General features: G+C 40.6%; 1 protein-coding gene across 1 annotated transcript in view; it reads right to left on the reverse strand.

The window, feature by feature from the left end:
* The window catches only part of SVEP1 (sushi, von Willebrand factor type A, EGF and pentraxin domain containing 1), a 200297-nt gene that overhangs the window by 129743 nt on the left and 57104 nt on the right, over nucleotides 1-13450 (reverse strand). The window contains exons 4-6 of the mRNA XM_042912469.1: nucleotides 10935-11093; nucleotides 9412-9591; nucleotides 591-770 (exon numbers count right to left, since the gene is read on the reverse strand). Of these exons, the coding sequence (XP_042768403.1) occupies nucleotides 591-770; nucleotides 9412-9591; nucleotides 10935-11093 (519 nt within the window). The remainder of the gene's footprint in view (nucleotides 1-590; nucleotides 771-9411; nucleotides 9592-10934; nucleotides 11094-13450) is intronic.

The following is a 13450-nucleotide window of genomic DNA, read 5'->3' on the forward strand; positions in this document are numbered from 1 at the left end:
TCTGACATTTTATAAGGATTCTCATCATCATCATCATTATCGTTATCATTTGTATTTACAGTGTATAAGGAGCAGCAAACTGGAAAGATTCCTGAATTTATTCATTCTGGACCTGATTTCAGTAGTGAGATGTCACAACTCTTCGAGAAGGACAAGGCAAAAAAATCTTCTGATGAAATAGAATATTATGGTCTATCCTAAGGTTCACTGGTTCATAATTTTGTCCTTTTATCAACAAGGTAAAAGTAACTTCTGTTTAACAAAGCAAGGGAATCACACAGAATTTGGTCTTTAAAAAATCCATCCAAATTGGCCCGAGTTAAAAAAAAACATCATCACCATTTCAAGCTGTAAACTTCAGTGACTTGGATAATGGGATTCTGGTGTCTTTTTATCAGTGGAGAGGAATAAAACTGCACATTCGTTTATGTACCTGTATACCTGTGTCTCCGCGCATCTGTATACATGGATGTGGATTTATATTCATTATGAATCAACTTCACAGAAGTTCTAGGCCTTCACAGAAGAAAGGAGAAATCAGAGAGCAAGAGAAATAAATCACCAAACACACCATGCCTTCCATGACTTACCCACACACCGAGGTTCTAGACCATCCCACTGGGTGTTAGCTTGACAGGTAAGCTTAGCACTTCCTTCTAGTCTGTACCCTTCATCACAGGTAACCAAACACACTGTCTTGTAGGACATTTCCTTGGTAGAACAGCTGATGCGGCCATGTTTGGGTTGGCGAAGATGGGGGCATGTTCGTACTATATAAAATGAAAAACATTGGGTCACATTTTACTAAATAAAGACAAAAATAGGAAGTTTAACAATGCCTACACATTGCAAGCAAGAAAATAACTTTTCTTAAAATGGCAAATAGTAAATAGCACATCATTATGTTTTGAGTTAGTATGGGACAACTGAAGGCATGTGTTTCATCAAATGCATTGCCCTACTAAGATCCTGGCACTCAACCTCCTGCCCATAAGTGGGAAACTTAACCTGTCTAAGGAGTCTGGTCCTAGATGGACGATGATACCTGTAGATTGGAGGTGGCTGACAAAGGGAGGGATCTTCAACCTTCAGCTGGGCCTCTGCTGAGCTTTTCCAGGCTACATTCCAACAAAAAGAGGACATCTTTTCCAGGACAGGGATTCAGGTTCACGATTAACTCAATTCTCAGATCACATGGGTACATCCTGGGCTTTTAATGACCCCAGCCTCTGTAATCTTCAATTTCAGTATCCTACTCCTTGACTGTAACTCTGCTCCTTTTGGCTTTTTCACTCCTTTCTTCCAAGACACTTGCTGCAAACTCTACTTCATGATGCTAATCTTGACTTACACGCTAACGTTGTTTTGTTTGTGTGTTTTGCTGCTTTGGCAAAGAGTGCCAGTTGTGCACCCGATAACATTCTTCCCAGTTCTATTCAGCACCAAATATGCACAGTTAGAAGGTAACAACTGCCCACCTCCATCACAATGATTGACAGCCAATGAAATATAAGCTGCAGTTGTGCGGGATGTCTGGAAAAGCTTTTTAATGGTGACCCTTTCAATTGAGAGAGTACTTTTTGCCTTCCCCTCTTCCTCCTTTGTTGTCCTGAAATACGGACATGAGGGATGGTACCCCAGCATATTATCGTCTAAGTACGAGATACTACTATAGGATAACTATCAAGTACTAAGAGGGTACAGCAAAAAAAATTAAAGAAGCCTGGGTCTCTGATGATAATGGAGCTATCATACCAGCTTCTCGTCTTCTTTTAGATGAGAGAAAAGTAAACTCTCAATTGCTTTAAGACATTGTTATTTGGGTCTTTGAAATAGCAGCAGCTGTACACAATTCCTAATTTCCTGTGCCCAGCATCCATTCACTCCTCCTTTGCTACTCTCCTAGGGAAAGGTTTCTCCCCTCTTTCAGCTCATGGGATTTGTGTGTGCTCCAGCCCTGCTCAGAGGTAGAGCATGTGACTTAGGATCACATTTCCCTGGGCTCAGAAGTGAGCAGGTACAACTGGTGACATGATCCTTTTTTCTACCAACTTCAAAACCACCCTGAGACAGTAGCCAAGGGGTATTTACTAACCCCTCAATGCTGGAAATGCCCCTGTGCCTCAGTCAGCCTCAACACCACCAGCAGAAGTCCCACAGGGTGTCCAGAGACATATGCCTTTTCCTAGTACTGCAAATTCTAACTTGATGGCTTCAACACTACATCAGAGAAGCTACGAGAGAGTACTCATGCTGATTCTGCCTCTACAGGTCCCCAAATGGAATCTGTACTCTGAGCTCTCTTGGCAAGATTTTCCTCCCTGCCCAGCCCACCAAAATCCCATAATGTGTTTTAGGGTCTCTCTCAATTAATCCCATGATGCTCTATATTTCTGTTTCTGACAATCTCATAGGAAGCCCAAGGCTCCAAAGTTATCCCTCATCTATCAGGGTCACCCTCATATACGTCTAATCCAAATCTAACTCACAAACTCTGGCACCTGCCCTCTGGAATACACAATCAGTCTTCAATAAATCCCCTCATAACCTAAACTTCACTTGTAAACTTTTCTCTCACTTTCTTATCTTAATCAGAATCCAATGGTCTCTTATAGACAAGGCCTGGAGAAAAAGATGTCCTCTTTGTTCCTTGTGCCTTCCCAGATTATTCTCTCTTCCTCCTCCCTTCTCTGTAAAACCTTTTAGCTCCCACGAAGTGTCAAAGTGTCATATTAAATATTCAACATCTTTCTCTCCCCAACTGTCTGCTGACCTCCGGGCCACTTCTCATTCTTTGAAGATTTTATTCTATCTCTGTCTCTATCTGTCTCTGTCTCTCTCTCTCAGACACACACACACACACACACACACACACACACACACACACATTGATGATTTCATTGTCTGTGTAGATGATCATTCCAGTATTGTGGGGTCATATTCTTCACCTCCTTTCCTGCAATAACCAAATCCTTCACCTATTTCATTGCCTTATCCTCTAGACCTTGCCATCACCAAGCTAACATCCCACCCTCTGACAACAACCTCCTGTCTTCTTGGATCACTCGCTGAAGGGCTTCAACTCCATCAGTTTCTGTACCCTACTGGGCTCTCCAATATGTTGTGTGTTCTGTAGACAAAATCATCTCTAAAGAATTTATACTCTCTCTACTTCTTTTTCTCCAGTTCTAGCTTAAACCCACTCCCTTCAGATTTCCAATCAGGGGAAGGAGGGCAAGGGAAAAGGAGAAAGGAAATGGGAGAATAAGAAGAGAGAAGACAGGGAAGAGAAGGGGAGGAGAAGGTAGGTATAAGAGAAGGAGGGGAAGAGAGAAAAGGGAAAGGGGATATGAAGGACAGTGTAGAGGAGGGAGAGGAAGCTGAAAAAAAGGGAGGAGAAGGTAAGGTAGGAAGAAGGGAAAGGGGAAGAAAGAGGGAGCGGGGAGGCTGCCCAGCCCCGTGGAAATTTGTCCTGTCAGACAGCATGTACATCCCTGTCATAAACAGAAATACAGAGAGGAAAAGAGGGTGCGTTTCTGTTAGATATGTCAAAGGATGGTCACATAAACTCATGTGCTCACAGATAAAATCCTACAAGCATCAGGAATAGCACAAAAAAATAACCCCTACAGAAGAACAAAGTTCTACTATCAACAATAGCACTTCTGCAACACTAAAGGCCCGAAGACGACATAGCAATCTCTAAATATTTTTGAACAGAATCATTTGGGACTCAGAATGTTTTGGAGGACTCTGGGTAGGATGCATTTTTCTTTCTTCCACATTTCTGTATTTACCAGTTTTTCATATCAGGCATATATTTATGATGAAAGCTTAACTTTATAATAATAGGAAATGAAGTTGGGGCAAAACATTCAGTGCATATTCAACTGAAGTCTCCGCTTGGCAGGATCTATTCTGAAGGAACCCATTCAAATGATATTAGTCGGCAGAGCATAAATATTGGGTGCATTAAATATATATTTAGGATTGATCATTCTTAGAGAAAAGACAAAAATCAAATTAGAAGTTAAACCATAAGCCTTTGCCTTTCAATCCCTGAGATGGCTTGGATCGAAATCAACTACTAGTGACAAATGAGTAGACACATTTTGCCTTCCACATCCTGGTTTTTATTGAATGTGCCCATCATGTAAGTAGAATCATTGCTGAGTGCATCAAGGGCATAGAAATATTTTGCCTTCCACAGTTTGGTTTTTACGCAGTGTGACCACCATACGTAACACAATGCCAAGTGCCACGTGGAATTAAAAGGTAAGATAAATCCCTGTGATCAAAATGTATAAAATCTGGAAAGCCATATTTTAAACAACTGCTTTTAGATTTAAAACACTGATGAAATCACTCCAGCTTTCCCACTCAAAATGAAATGGATTCGCAACATCTCTCAAGAGCACTGATAGTAAATTAGAGTTGGTGTTTCATACACATACAAATTATATTGCTTCTCAAATGTTGCTTTCAATAAACTTTGATTGCTCCTCTGAGAAAACAAAGCATATGCAAGGATTCCTAGTTAGCCCTTAAACATTTTATACTCCTTTTCAACCAGGAATGACCATTTAATATCATTCTTAATAGGAACATGTTTATTTATTAGGTTCAATAAAATTTTTTTTTATTTCAACAAGCTGACAAATTGTGCAATAAATGTTTCTTGATTCACATTCATGTCAAAGCAACTTTAAATGCTCATTTGGTGTTTTTAGAAAATAGCAATCGTTTCAAGAATACAGTCTACTAAGAAGTAGACACTGTGAGACCTGCTCTGGTTTTCATTTTAAAGACTAATTAGATTTCCACCCATATAAATAATTCCTGTCAAACCCAAATTGTGATAGCATCTATACTGAAAATAAAATAAATCTGATATTAAGTGTAGGCTTCTTATTGTTGTGTGAGCCATTTTCTGAGGAAACCTGCTATCGCAAAGTTTAATTTACTATGATGTTGTGGCTTAGTTATCATTAGGAAACCACAAAAAAACCCTTCCTAGTTTAGAAATAAATGTATAATTCAGAGAAAATTGAACAAAAAGTATAAATGCTTTATGATGAGTACAGAGGAGGAAGAAGGCTCAAGCCTATTAAGTATTACTTAACACTATAAAACATTAATGATGCAAAATGAAATTTGTAAAAGGCTTTACATTTTAAACTGCTCTTTCATTTCTGTCTCGATTTCAGGAGGATTTGCAAGAAAGAGATGACATAACTAAAATGATCTGTTCGTACCGTTAGATTTCACCTGGAAATGTAAAATACAACTTTCTCCAGTTATCCGTCCTGAAACAGAAGTGAATCCCAATGCAGCTGTCATATTTCATTGAATGCCAGAGGCCCCATTTGTGAGGCACACCATTATTTTATGTGCCACTAATAAAGAAACAGTAATATCTATGAAAGGATTTCATGCCACTGACTTTAAGGTACATCTGAGTTTTTAGAGATGTTAAAATATGGGGGAAAGTGTTTTATAATTAATGAAATATGGTATATATTTTCAAAGAACAATATGTCAAGTAACTAAAGTCACAAATGATGCACCGGAGGAAGGGAGAAAATATCTTCATTCGGGACAGCTCTGTACACTGGTAAGTTATGTGGTACCTTTGGGAATGAAACTAAAGGGATCTTTTAATCTTTGATTAACATTGTTTTGTTTATATTGGAATATCAACTGAAATCACATAAATAAGAACAAGAATGCTCTTTAACAATGTGAATGCATAATGGGAAGTGACGCAGTCCGACCATCAGTATATCTATTTATCAATGGACTTACCAATACATCTATTGATCAAGTTCTTGATCATTCACCAGAGGTATAACTAAGGGTTGAGAAGAAAAGATACATTCTGTGCTCATAAAGAACTCAGTCTAGCAGAGGCGATAGACAAGCTGATTAATAAAAGTTAAGTGTGTTGGTTTGTATTGTATCGAGTTGGTTAAGCTGGGGAAACAAGCTGTCAGACTCCCCTTACTATAGGCCAGGCTAGGGTTGGTCAGAAGAAGAACGTGCCCTGGATTTTGGAAAGCAGCCTGGGCCACTGTAGCCAGACACGGTGATGGACAAATGTAGACATGTCCCACGGATCCCAGCTTGTCTTTGCTTGCCTCTATTCCATGTCCCAATTGTTGACTGTGTTGGCCTGAGGAAGCCCCAAGCTTGCTGCCAGGCTCTTGGCTGTGGAACCATGGAGACCTTCTCTAAGACCTCTCAACGCATTTCTCCTTTTCAGTCCCACCCCAGCAGCAGGGCAGGCTTGGTTTCACAGACTGAGTTGGTAGAAACACCTCTGATGCTCCAACTTCTCTTCTAGATCTTCAGTTTGCCTTCAGCTCCTTCCAAAATTGCATAAGGTCCAATTCCTAAAATAAATCCCTCATCCCATGACACTCGTGGTCACTGTGCCTCCTTGACTGAGCCTGACACACAGAGCACAGGCTCTAGAATGAGGGGAGAACGGGTGCGTGGACACACGTACAGAAGTTGAGGTCATCCCATCCAGGCTGAGAAGTCTGATGACAGCAGAGGGTTTATATAGAGAGACAAAGAGCAAATTCAGGGCCATCAGGCACTCAAAGCTGTGGTAACAACTTGTCAAAGGATGGCTTCCCGAGAGGACATGGCCATTTCTTATGGCTTTAGTGTAGGATTTGAGGCTCAGGGTGTAGACTGTGGAGGGTAAAGAGGCAGGGGTTGGACCTTACCCTGAAGGCGTCGTCTACCCGCTTTTCTCACTCTTCTTTGGAAGACCAGTAAGTGGAAAAGTTAAAATGTAATGTTTTCCACCCTCTGCCATGACGTATTTGGAAGAAGGGGTAGTGATTTTACACAGAGCTGATAACTGTTGACTTTATAGGAATATATCTAAGAGGCTTTCTGCGATTAACTTTTTCAGGCATGGGATGTGGCTTTTTTACCATTTGAGACTGCATGACTGAAAATGTCTTTCCTTGGCCTTCCCACATAAAACAGTAGCTGATCTGAGCTCAGAAATCTAGGGTCTGATTCTTTTCTCTCAGACTCCTGGCAACATACCCTTATCTTCTCATATTTAGAATGGCTAATAAGAGGCTCAAGTCTGATTCTCTTTCCTTTGTAGGTAATATTATTTATTTCTAACTGTGAAACAGGCACAATTTTCTATTTTTCCAACACATTCACAAATTTCACTACGATTCTTTCCAGACATGGATCTGTTTTCAATAATTTTTTTCTAGCACTCATTAAGTGATTTTAAACTGAATATCAAAGATGTTCGTTGCATATATTTTCAAGATTTCCGCTTGGGGCTATGTTCTTTTTCATTCCACTCTCTCTCTAGGTTCCAAATATGAAAAGAGTCTATTTCCCAGGACTATTCTCATGTCACGTTATCATTTTATATTTTTTTAATCTTTGAAACTCTGCTTTACTTTCAGAAGAGTTTCTTTTTTTTAAATTTTTAATGTTTTATTTATTTTTGAGAGAGAGAGAGAGAGAGAAAGAGAGAGAGAGAGAGAGAACAAGCAGGGGAGTGGCAGAAAGAGAAGGAGACACACGATCTGAAGCAGGCTCCAGGCTCTGAGCTGTCAGCACAGAGCCCGACATGGGGCTCAAACACGTAAACTGTGAGATCATGACCCGAGCTGAAGTCGGAGGCTTAACCAACTGAGCCACCCAGGCGCCCCTTTCACAAGTGCTTCTTGAGTTGATTTTGTAACTTACTAATTTGGCTTTTAACTACATCTATTCATTGTGTCTGCAAACTTTTATTTCCTCTTAAGAAATCCGTTTGTTTTCAGAGATATCCTATTTCTTGGAATCCTGGCCTTATTTTAAGCACTGTAATTGCCTTAGAATCTCAGTGATTCCATTTGTTTCCCTTTTCTTTCAGGACTCTCTTGTTCAATTTTGCTGATTTCTTCTTATTTTTTTAATGTTTATTATTATTATTATTATTATTATTATTATTATTATTATTATTGAGAGACAGGGAGAGAGCACAAGCAGGGCAGGGGCAGAGACAGAGAAGGAGACACAGAATCCGAAGCAGGCTCTAGGCTCCAAGCTGTCAGCACGGAGCCTGACGTGGGGCTCGAACTCATGAACCGCGAGATCATGACCTGAGCCGAAGTTGGAGGCTTAACTGAGCCACCTCAGCACAGGCGTGCCTCTTCTTTTTTTGTAGGTACACAGAAGAGGACGGGTTGGGACCTGAGTTAAGCAGACTCATACTTGCAGATGGTAAAAACTGGCAGATGATAACCACAGTGGTTGTCTCCTGTGGCTCACAAACGACCTCAGAGCCTGAGTAGGTGGGCTTCCCTTATGAGTGCAAGAGCCAAGAGAAAACTCCTTACCGTACTCCAGTGGGCTGTGTGATGTGGGGTCCCTGGAGCAGTCAAATCCTCAGCAAAGTGTATTGCCAAAGGATGCCTTGGGGGATGTGGTGGGGGGTGAGGTTGCCAGATTTAGCAAAGCAAACAAACAAATGAGGAGATCCGGTTAAATTTGAGTTTTGGAAAATCAACACCTCATTTTTAGTATAAGTCAATCCCACATCTTGCATGGGACTCACTTACACTAAAAGTTGTTGTGTATCTAAAATTCTCGTCTCGCTGGGTGTCCCCTGTATATCATCTGGCAACTCTAGGTAGCGGGTGAATACTGTATTCAGAAGCTTGAAAAGGAGGGATTCTCAAGGCCTTTGGCTTGTTCCCCTCTTTTCTTAGATAGCCGTCTTTTCCAACCCTACTTGTGAAACCTTAGGAAGTTGTGTGTAATAGTTGTAAGAAGGAAAGGAGATCCTACAGATGGCGAGAGTGGAGGTGAACTAAGCTACCATAATATTCGTCTTTTCTCTGTGTGATGTGGGAGCCTCTGCTTCTACTCGAGGTACAGTCCCCATTTCTATTGGCCTGACTAGACTCTGTGATCTCACTTTGGCAAATCCCCACTCTCTACCGCACACTGTCTATTCCAAGCAAAGGCTGGAGACATACAAGTTGGCTCACTGCTCCCACTGCCGGACCCTCATGTGGCTCCCTGAGTCCTCCAATCACATGAGTCCTCAAAGCCCTCATTCTAACCCTCTCCTTGGCACCCTATTTTGGCCACTTGAAATCTGAGGTTTGGGGTAACCTGTCCATTTCCTTCCCAGGAAGGCCCTTTCTTTGCTCTCTGTCCGTTCATAAAAGAAACATAGAGGGCATAGTTTACGATGATGTGGTCAATTGAACTTAGTAGTTCTGACTTCCAATGTCCCTATAATTTTTTTCTCTTTCTGTGGTCTGTGGTCTATGAAATCAAAAGAAACAAAGAACTTCACTGGTCCATTAAAGGTTAAGTCAAGGAAATCAAGCAAGGCAATCAATAAACAATGTGAACTGGCAGTTTGCATACCTCTGCAGGAGCTCTCTGAACCGGACCACAAACCATTGGGTAGACACAGAAGGATGCTGCTTCCCACGAGGTCAAATCCAGGGTTACATCGGACCCCACAGGCTGCATTGAAGTGGTTGTTGCAAGTGTTCTGGACAAAGTAACCGTTTTCGGGAGGCCTCAGGGCAGGGCAGTGGACAACTAACATTTACAGAAAGAAAATAAAAAAGCAAAATTAGCCTTTTGCCTATGAAACAGCCTCCTTTCCTGTGTTTGTTTAAGAGGACATTTTACACACACAGCTAAATTACCCACATCATTCCAATTTACTGCATCTCAATTTCTAAGTGCATATTTGAAAGAAGAACCCTTACATCTCACTCCTATTAGGTATGTATTTACTTCCAATTTTTTAAACAGACTAAATATATTTTAAGCCCTAAAAATGTTTTATTTTGACATCTATGTGGATATGAAATTTTCTAGTTCTTGATCTTCATAGGTCATAACCTATTTTCCTTCTTTTTTAAATATTTATTTATTTTTGAGAGAGAGACAGGGACAGAGCATTAGAGGCGGAGGGTAGAGAGAGAGAGAGAGAGGGAGACACAGAATCCAAAGCAGGCTCCAGACTCTGAGCTGTCAACACAGAACCCAAAGTGGGGCTTGAACTCACGAACTATGAGATCATGACCTGAGCTGAAGTTGGACGCTTAACCCACTGAGCCTCCCAGGCGCCCCTATTTTCCTCCTTAATTAAGGTGGCGTGAAACAAAGAATAAATTCAACAAAGTATGTTTGCTACAAATCCCAAGAGCCACAGCCTCTTGTACATGTTACAGACTAATCACACAGTTTTAATTTTTGATATGAATAATATCAAGACACTTTACTCATAAACATATTCTCTTAAATGGATATAAATATCACCAGAGCCCAAACTAGCTCATTTGTTATATTTTTTGGTGGCTTTTAGATTCATATTTAGATCTTTTTCAAGTACTAAATCTTTCTGGTTTCATAGTTATTGGGGTCTCAGATCTACTTTCTCTGGAGCAAGATATGGGTGTATGTACTGATAAGAAATGCTACTTAATAAAAGCAAAGGGGGGTACCTGGGTGGCTCTGTCAGTAGAGTGTCTGACTTCAGCTCGGGTTATAATCTCACGGTTCATGAGTTCGGGCCCCATGTCAGGCTCTGTGCTGACAGCTCAGAGCCTGGAGCCTGCTTCGGATTCTGCGCGCGCGTGTGTGTGTGTGTGCGTGCGTGTGTGTGTGTCTGCCTCTCCTCCTCTCATCCTGTCTCTCTCTCTCTCTCTCTCAAAAATAAAAAATAAAGCAAACATTAAAAAATATTTTTAAAAAATATAGCCACCTTGGTGCCTATGGTTATAATTAAAAGAAAAAAAAAGAACTTCCCCCAAATAAGATTAGAGAAAGGATTATTAGAGATCATTTAAAATAAAATGGATGGAAATATCAGCATCATTTTTCTTAAGAGATCAGCTTTTGTATTTCCCATTTGCCAAATGTGGGAGGCTTACCTTCACAGGTCTGGCCGGATGCCCGATATCCCTCCTTGCAGACACAGTCTTCCAGGGACGTACTTCCAGGTGGAGAGGTGTGATTTTCATCAGGACACGGAAGGCAAGTGCTGATTCCTCCTGGAGAACCTTCTGGTTTGTATGTCCCTGATGGGCAAGCTGTGGAAGTCCATTTTATATTAATTGATGGTAAGTGATAGTTAACATTTTTGAGACTAAGTAGGCAGAAAAAAATCCCAATAATAGCTTTCCATACAAATAATAGTATAATTCAAGCAAGGACAGAAGCAGAGATTCTTTTTTTTTAAGAATAATGTAGTTTGTTATTTACAGGTTAGGATGTGGCCTATTCAGTCCCACAATTAGTTACGATTACAACACAACCCAGCATGAGATGCCTGGGCTTATTTGTGGGAAAAACCAAAACAACAATGCATGTTAAGGGACTAAAAGGAATCAGTGATACAGGACATATAAAAATTCTTAATAAATACTGTTGACTCTGTATTCTCCTACCCCCACCTGTGCAGCCCCACCTCCCCTACTATACTCTGGGATCTTCTGCCAGCAGAGGAGAAGAGCCAAATACGCCAAAAACCAAGGAGCCCATTGTTTCTGTTCAAAGCACTTGTCTAAGGATAGAAGAAAGTAAAAGAGGGAAATAATCCAACTGATGGGAAATAGGCCCTTTGAAGAAAAAAGAATTATTAAGACCCTGCTGTCCCTGGCTCAGAAAATCAATCTCTCTCTCTCTCTCTCTCTCTCTCTCTCTCTCTCTCACACACACACACACACACACACACACACACACACACACACAGATCAAAAGCAGGATCTAATTGATCTTGCTTCAATTTTACAGACACAGTGCTCTTTACTGACAATGTCACTTTGAATCTGTGACTTACTCTCTGGAGTTACACATCTACTACAAAATAACTCAAAACTGAGTAAGGAAATTGCCAAAAGGTGTCGGCTGGGTGGCTCAGTGGTTAAGCTTCTGACTTCGGCTCAGATCACGATCTCGCGGGTTCGTGGCTTCGTGGGTTTGAGCCTGCATCAGGCTCTGTGCTGACAGCTTGGAGCCTGGAGCCTGCTTTTTTTCCCGTGTCTCCCTCTCTCTCTGCCTCTCCCCTGCTCATGCTCTGTCTCTCCCAAAAATAAATAAACATTAAAAGAAAAAAAAAGGACATTTCCAAAAGAAGGACTTGCAATGCTCAGCTAATTTGATGTAGCACTGTCAAGTACATGTGCAATTATTTAACAATAGTAGCAACAGGGGTGCCTGGGTGGCTCAGCTGGCTAAGTGTCCATCTTCGGCTCAGGTCATGATCTCACACTTCGTGGGTTCGAGCCCCGCACTGGGCTCTGCGCTGACAGCTCAGAGCCTGGAGCCTGCTTTGGATTCTGTGTCCCCCTTTCTCTCTGCCCCTCCCCCGCTCATGCTCTGTCTCCCTCTCTGTCTTTCAAAAATAAACACACATTAAAAAATAATTTTAAAAATAGTAGAAACAAGTAATATATACTTGTGATACTATTTTATATAAATCATCTCATTTAGTCTACAAAGTATTAGTCAATAGTATTAATAGTGTTATTAATATTTGCATTAATTTTATTAGTATTTTGTCCACCTTAAAGATGAGACAATGGAGGCTTAGAGAGATTTGCTGACTTGAGTGAAGTTACTGAGGAGGTAATACAGCTAGAATTTTTTCTTTAGTAGTTAACATTGGTTTACTACATTTTTATGACAAAAAAATCAAAGTTACATTTATCTTGTTCTTAATTAGCAAGTCACATATTTCTAAATGGTAGCACATTCCTTTACCCTTCCTGTTGTCATTTGTTTGAGCTCTGTTTCTGAGAAGATAAGGTCTGGCTTATTTATTTAAAAAAAAAAAAATATATATATATGGTTTACAACAAAATTGAGAGGAAGGGTAGAGCTAGAATTTTAAAGTAAATATTTATATGGTATTTACTATGTCCCAGGGACTGTTCTACATATTTTATAAATATTGTCTTTTAATATCTCCTTAAAGACCTATGAAGTAACTAATATTATTAATTTCCTTTTATAGGTGAGAAAACCAAGGCAGTAAGAGGTTAAATAACTTGCCAAAGTTACACAGTAAGTGGCAAAGCTGAGACTTGAACCTGGATAGTTTGTATCCAGAGTCCAGATTCTTTTTTTTTTTTTTTAATTTTTTTTTCAATGTTTTTAATTTATTTTTGGGACAGAGAGAGACAGAGCATGAACGGGGGAGGGGCAGAGAGAGAGGGAGACACAGAATCGGAAACAGGCTCCAGGCTCCGAGCCATCAGCCCAGAGCCTGACGCGGTGCTCGAACTCACGGACCGCGAGATCGTGACCTGGCTGAAGTCGGATGCTTAACCGACTGCGCCACCCAGGCGCCCCTAGAGTCCAGATTCTTTACCACTACACTTGCTGTGTCTTAAAACCAGGTCTCTTGGATGCTATCGTCCTTGTTTTAACCACTAGAATAGGCTAA

The sequence above is a fragment of the Panthera leo genome, chromosome D4 (assembly GCF_018350215.1).
Source record: "Panthera leo isolate Ple1 chromosome D4, P.leo_Ple1_pat1.1, whole genome shotgun sequence".
Taxonomy (NCBI): Eukaryota; Metazoa; Chordata; class Mammalia; order Carnivora; family Felidae; genus Panthera; species Panthera leo.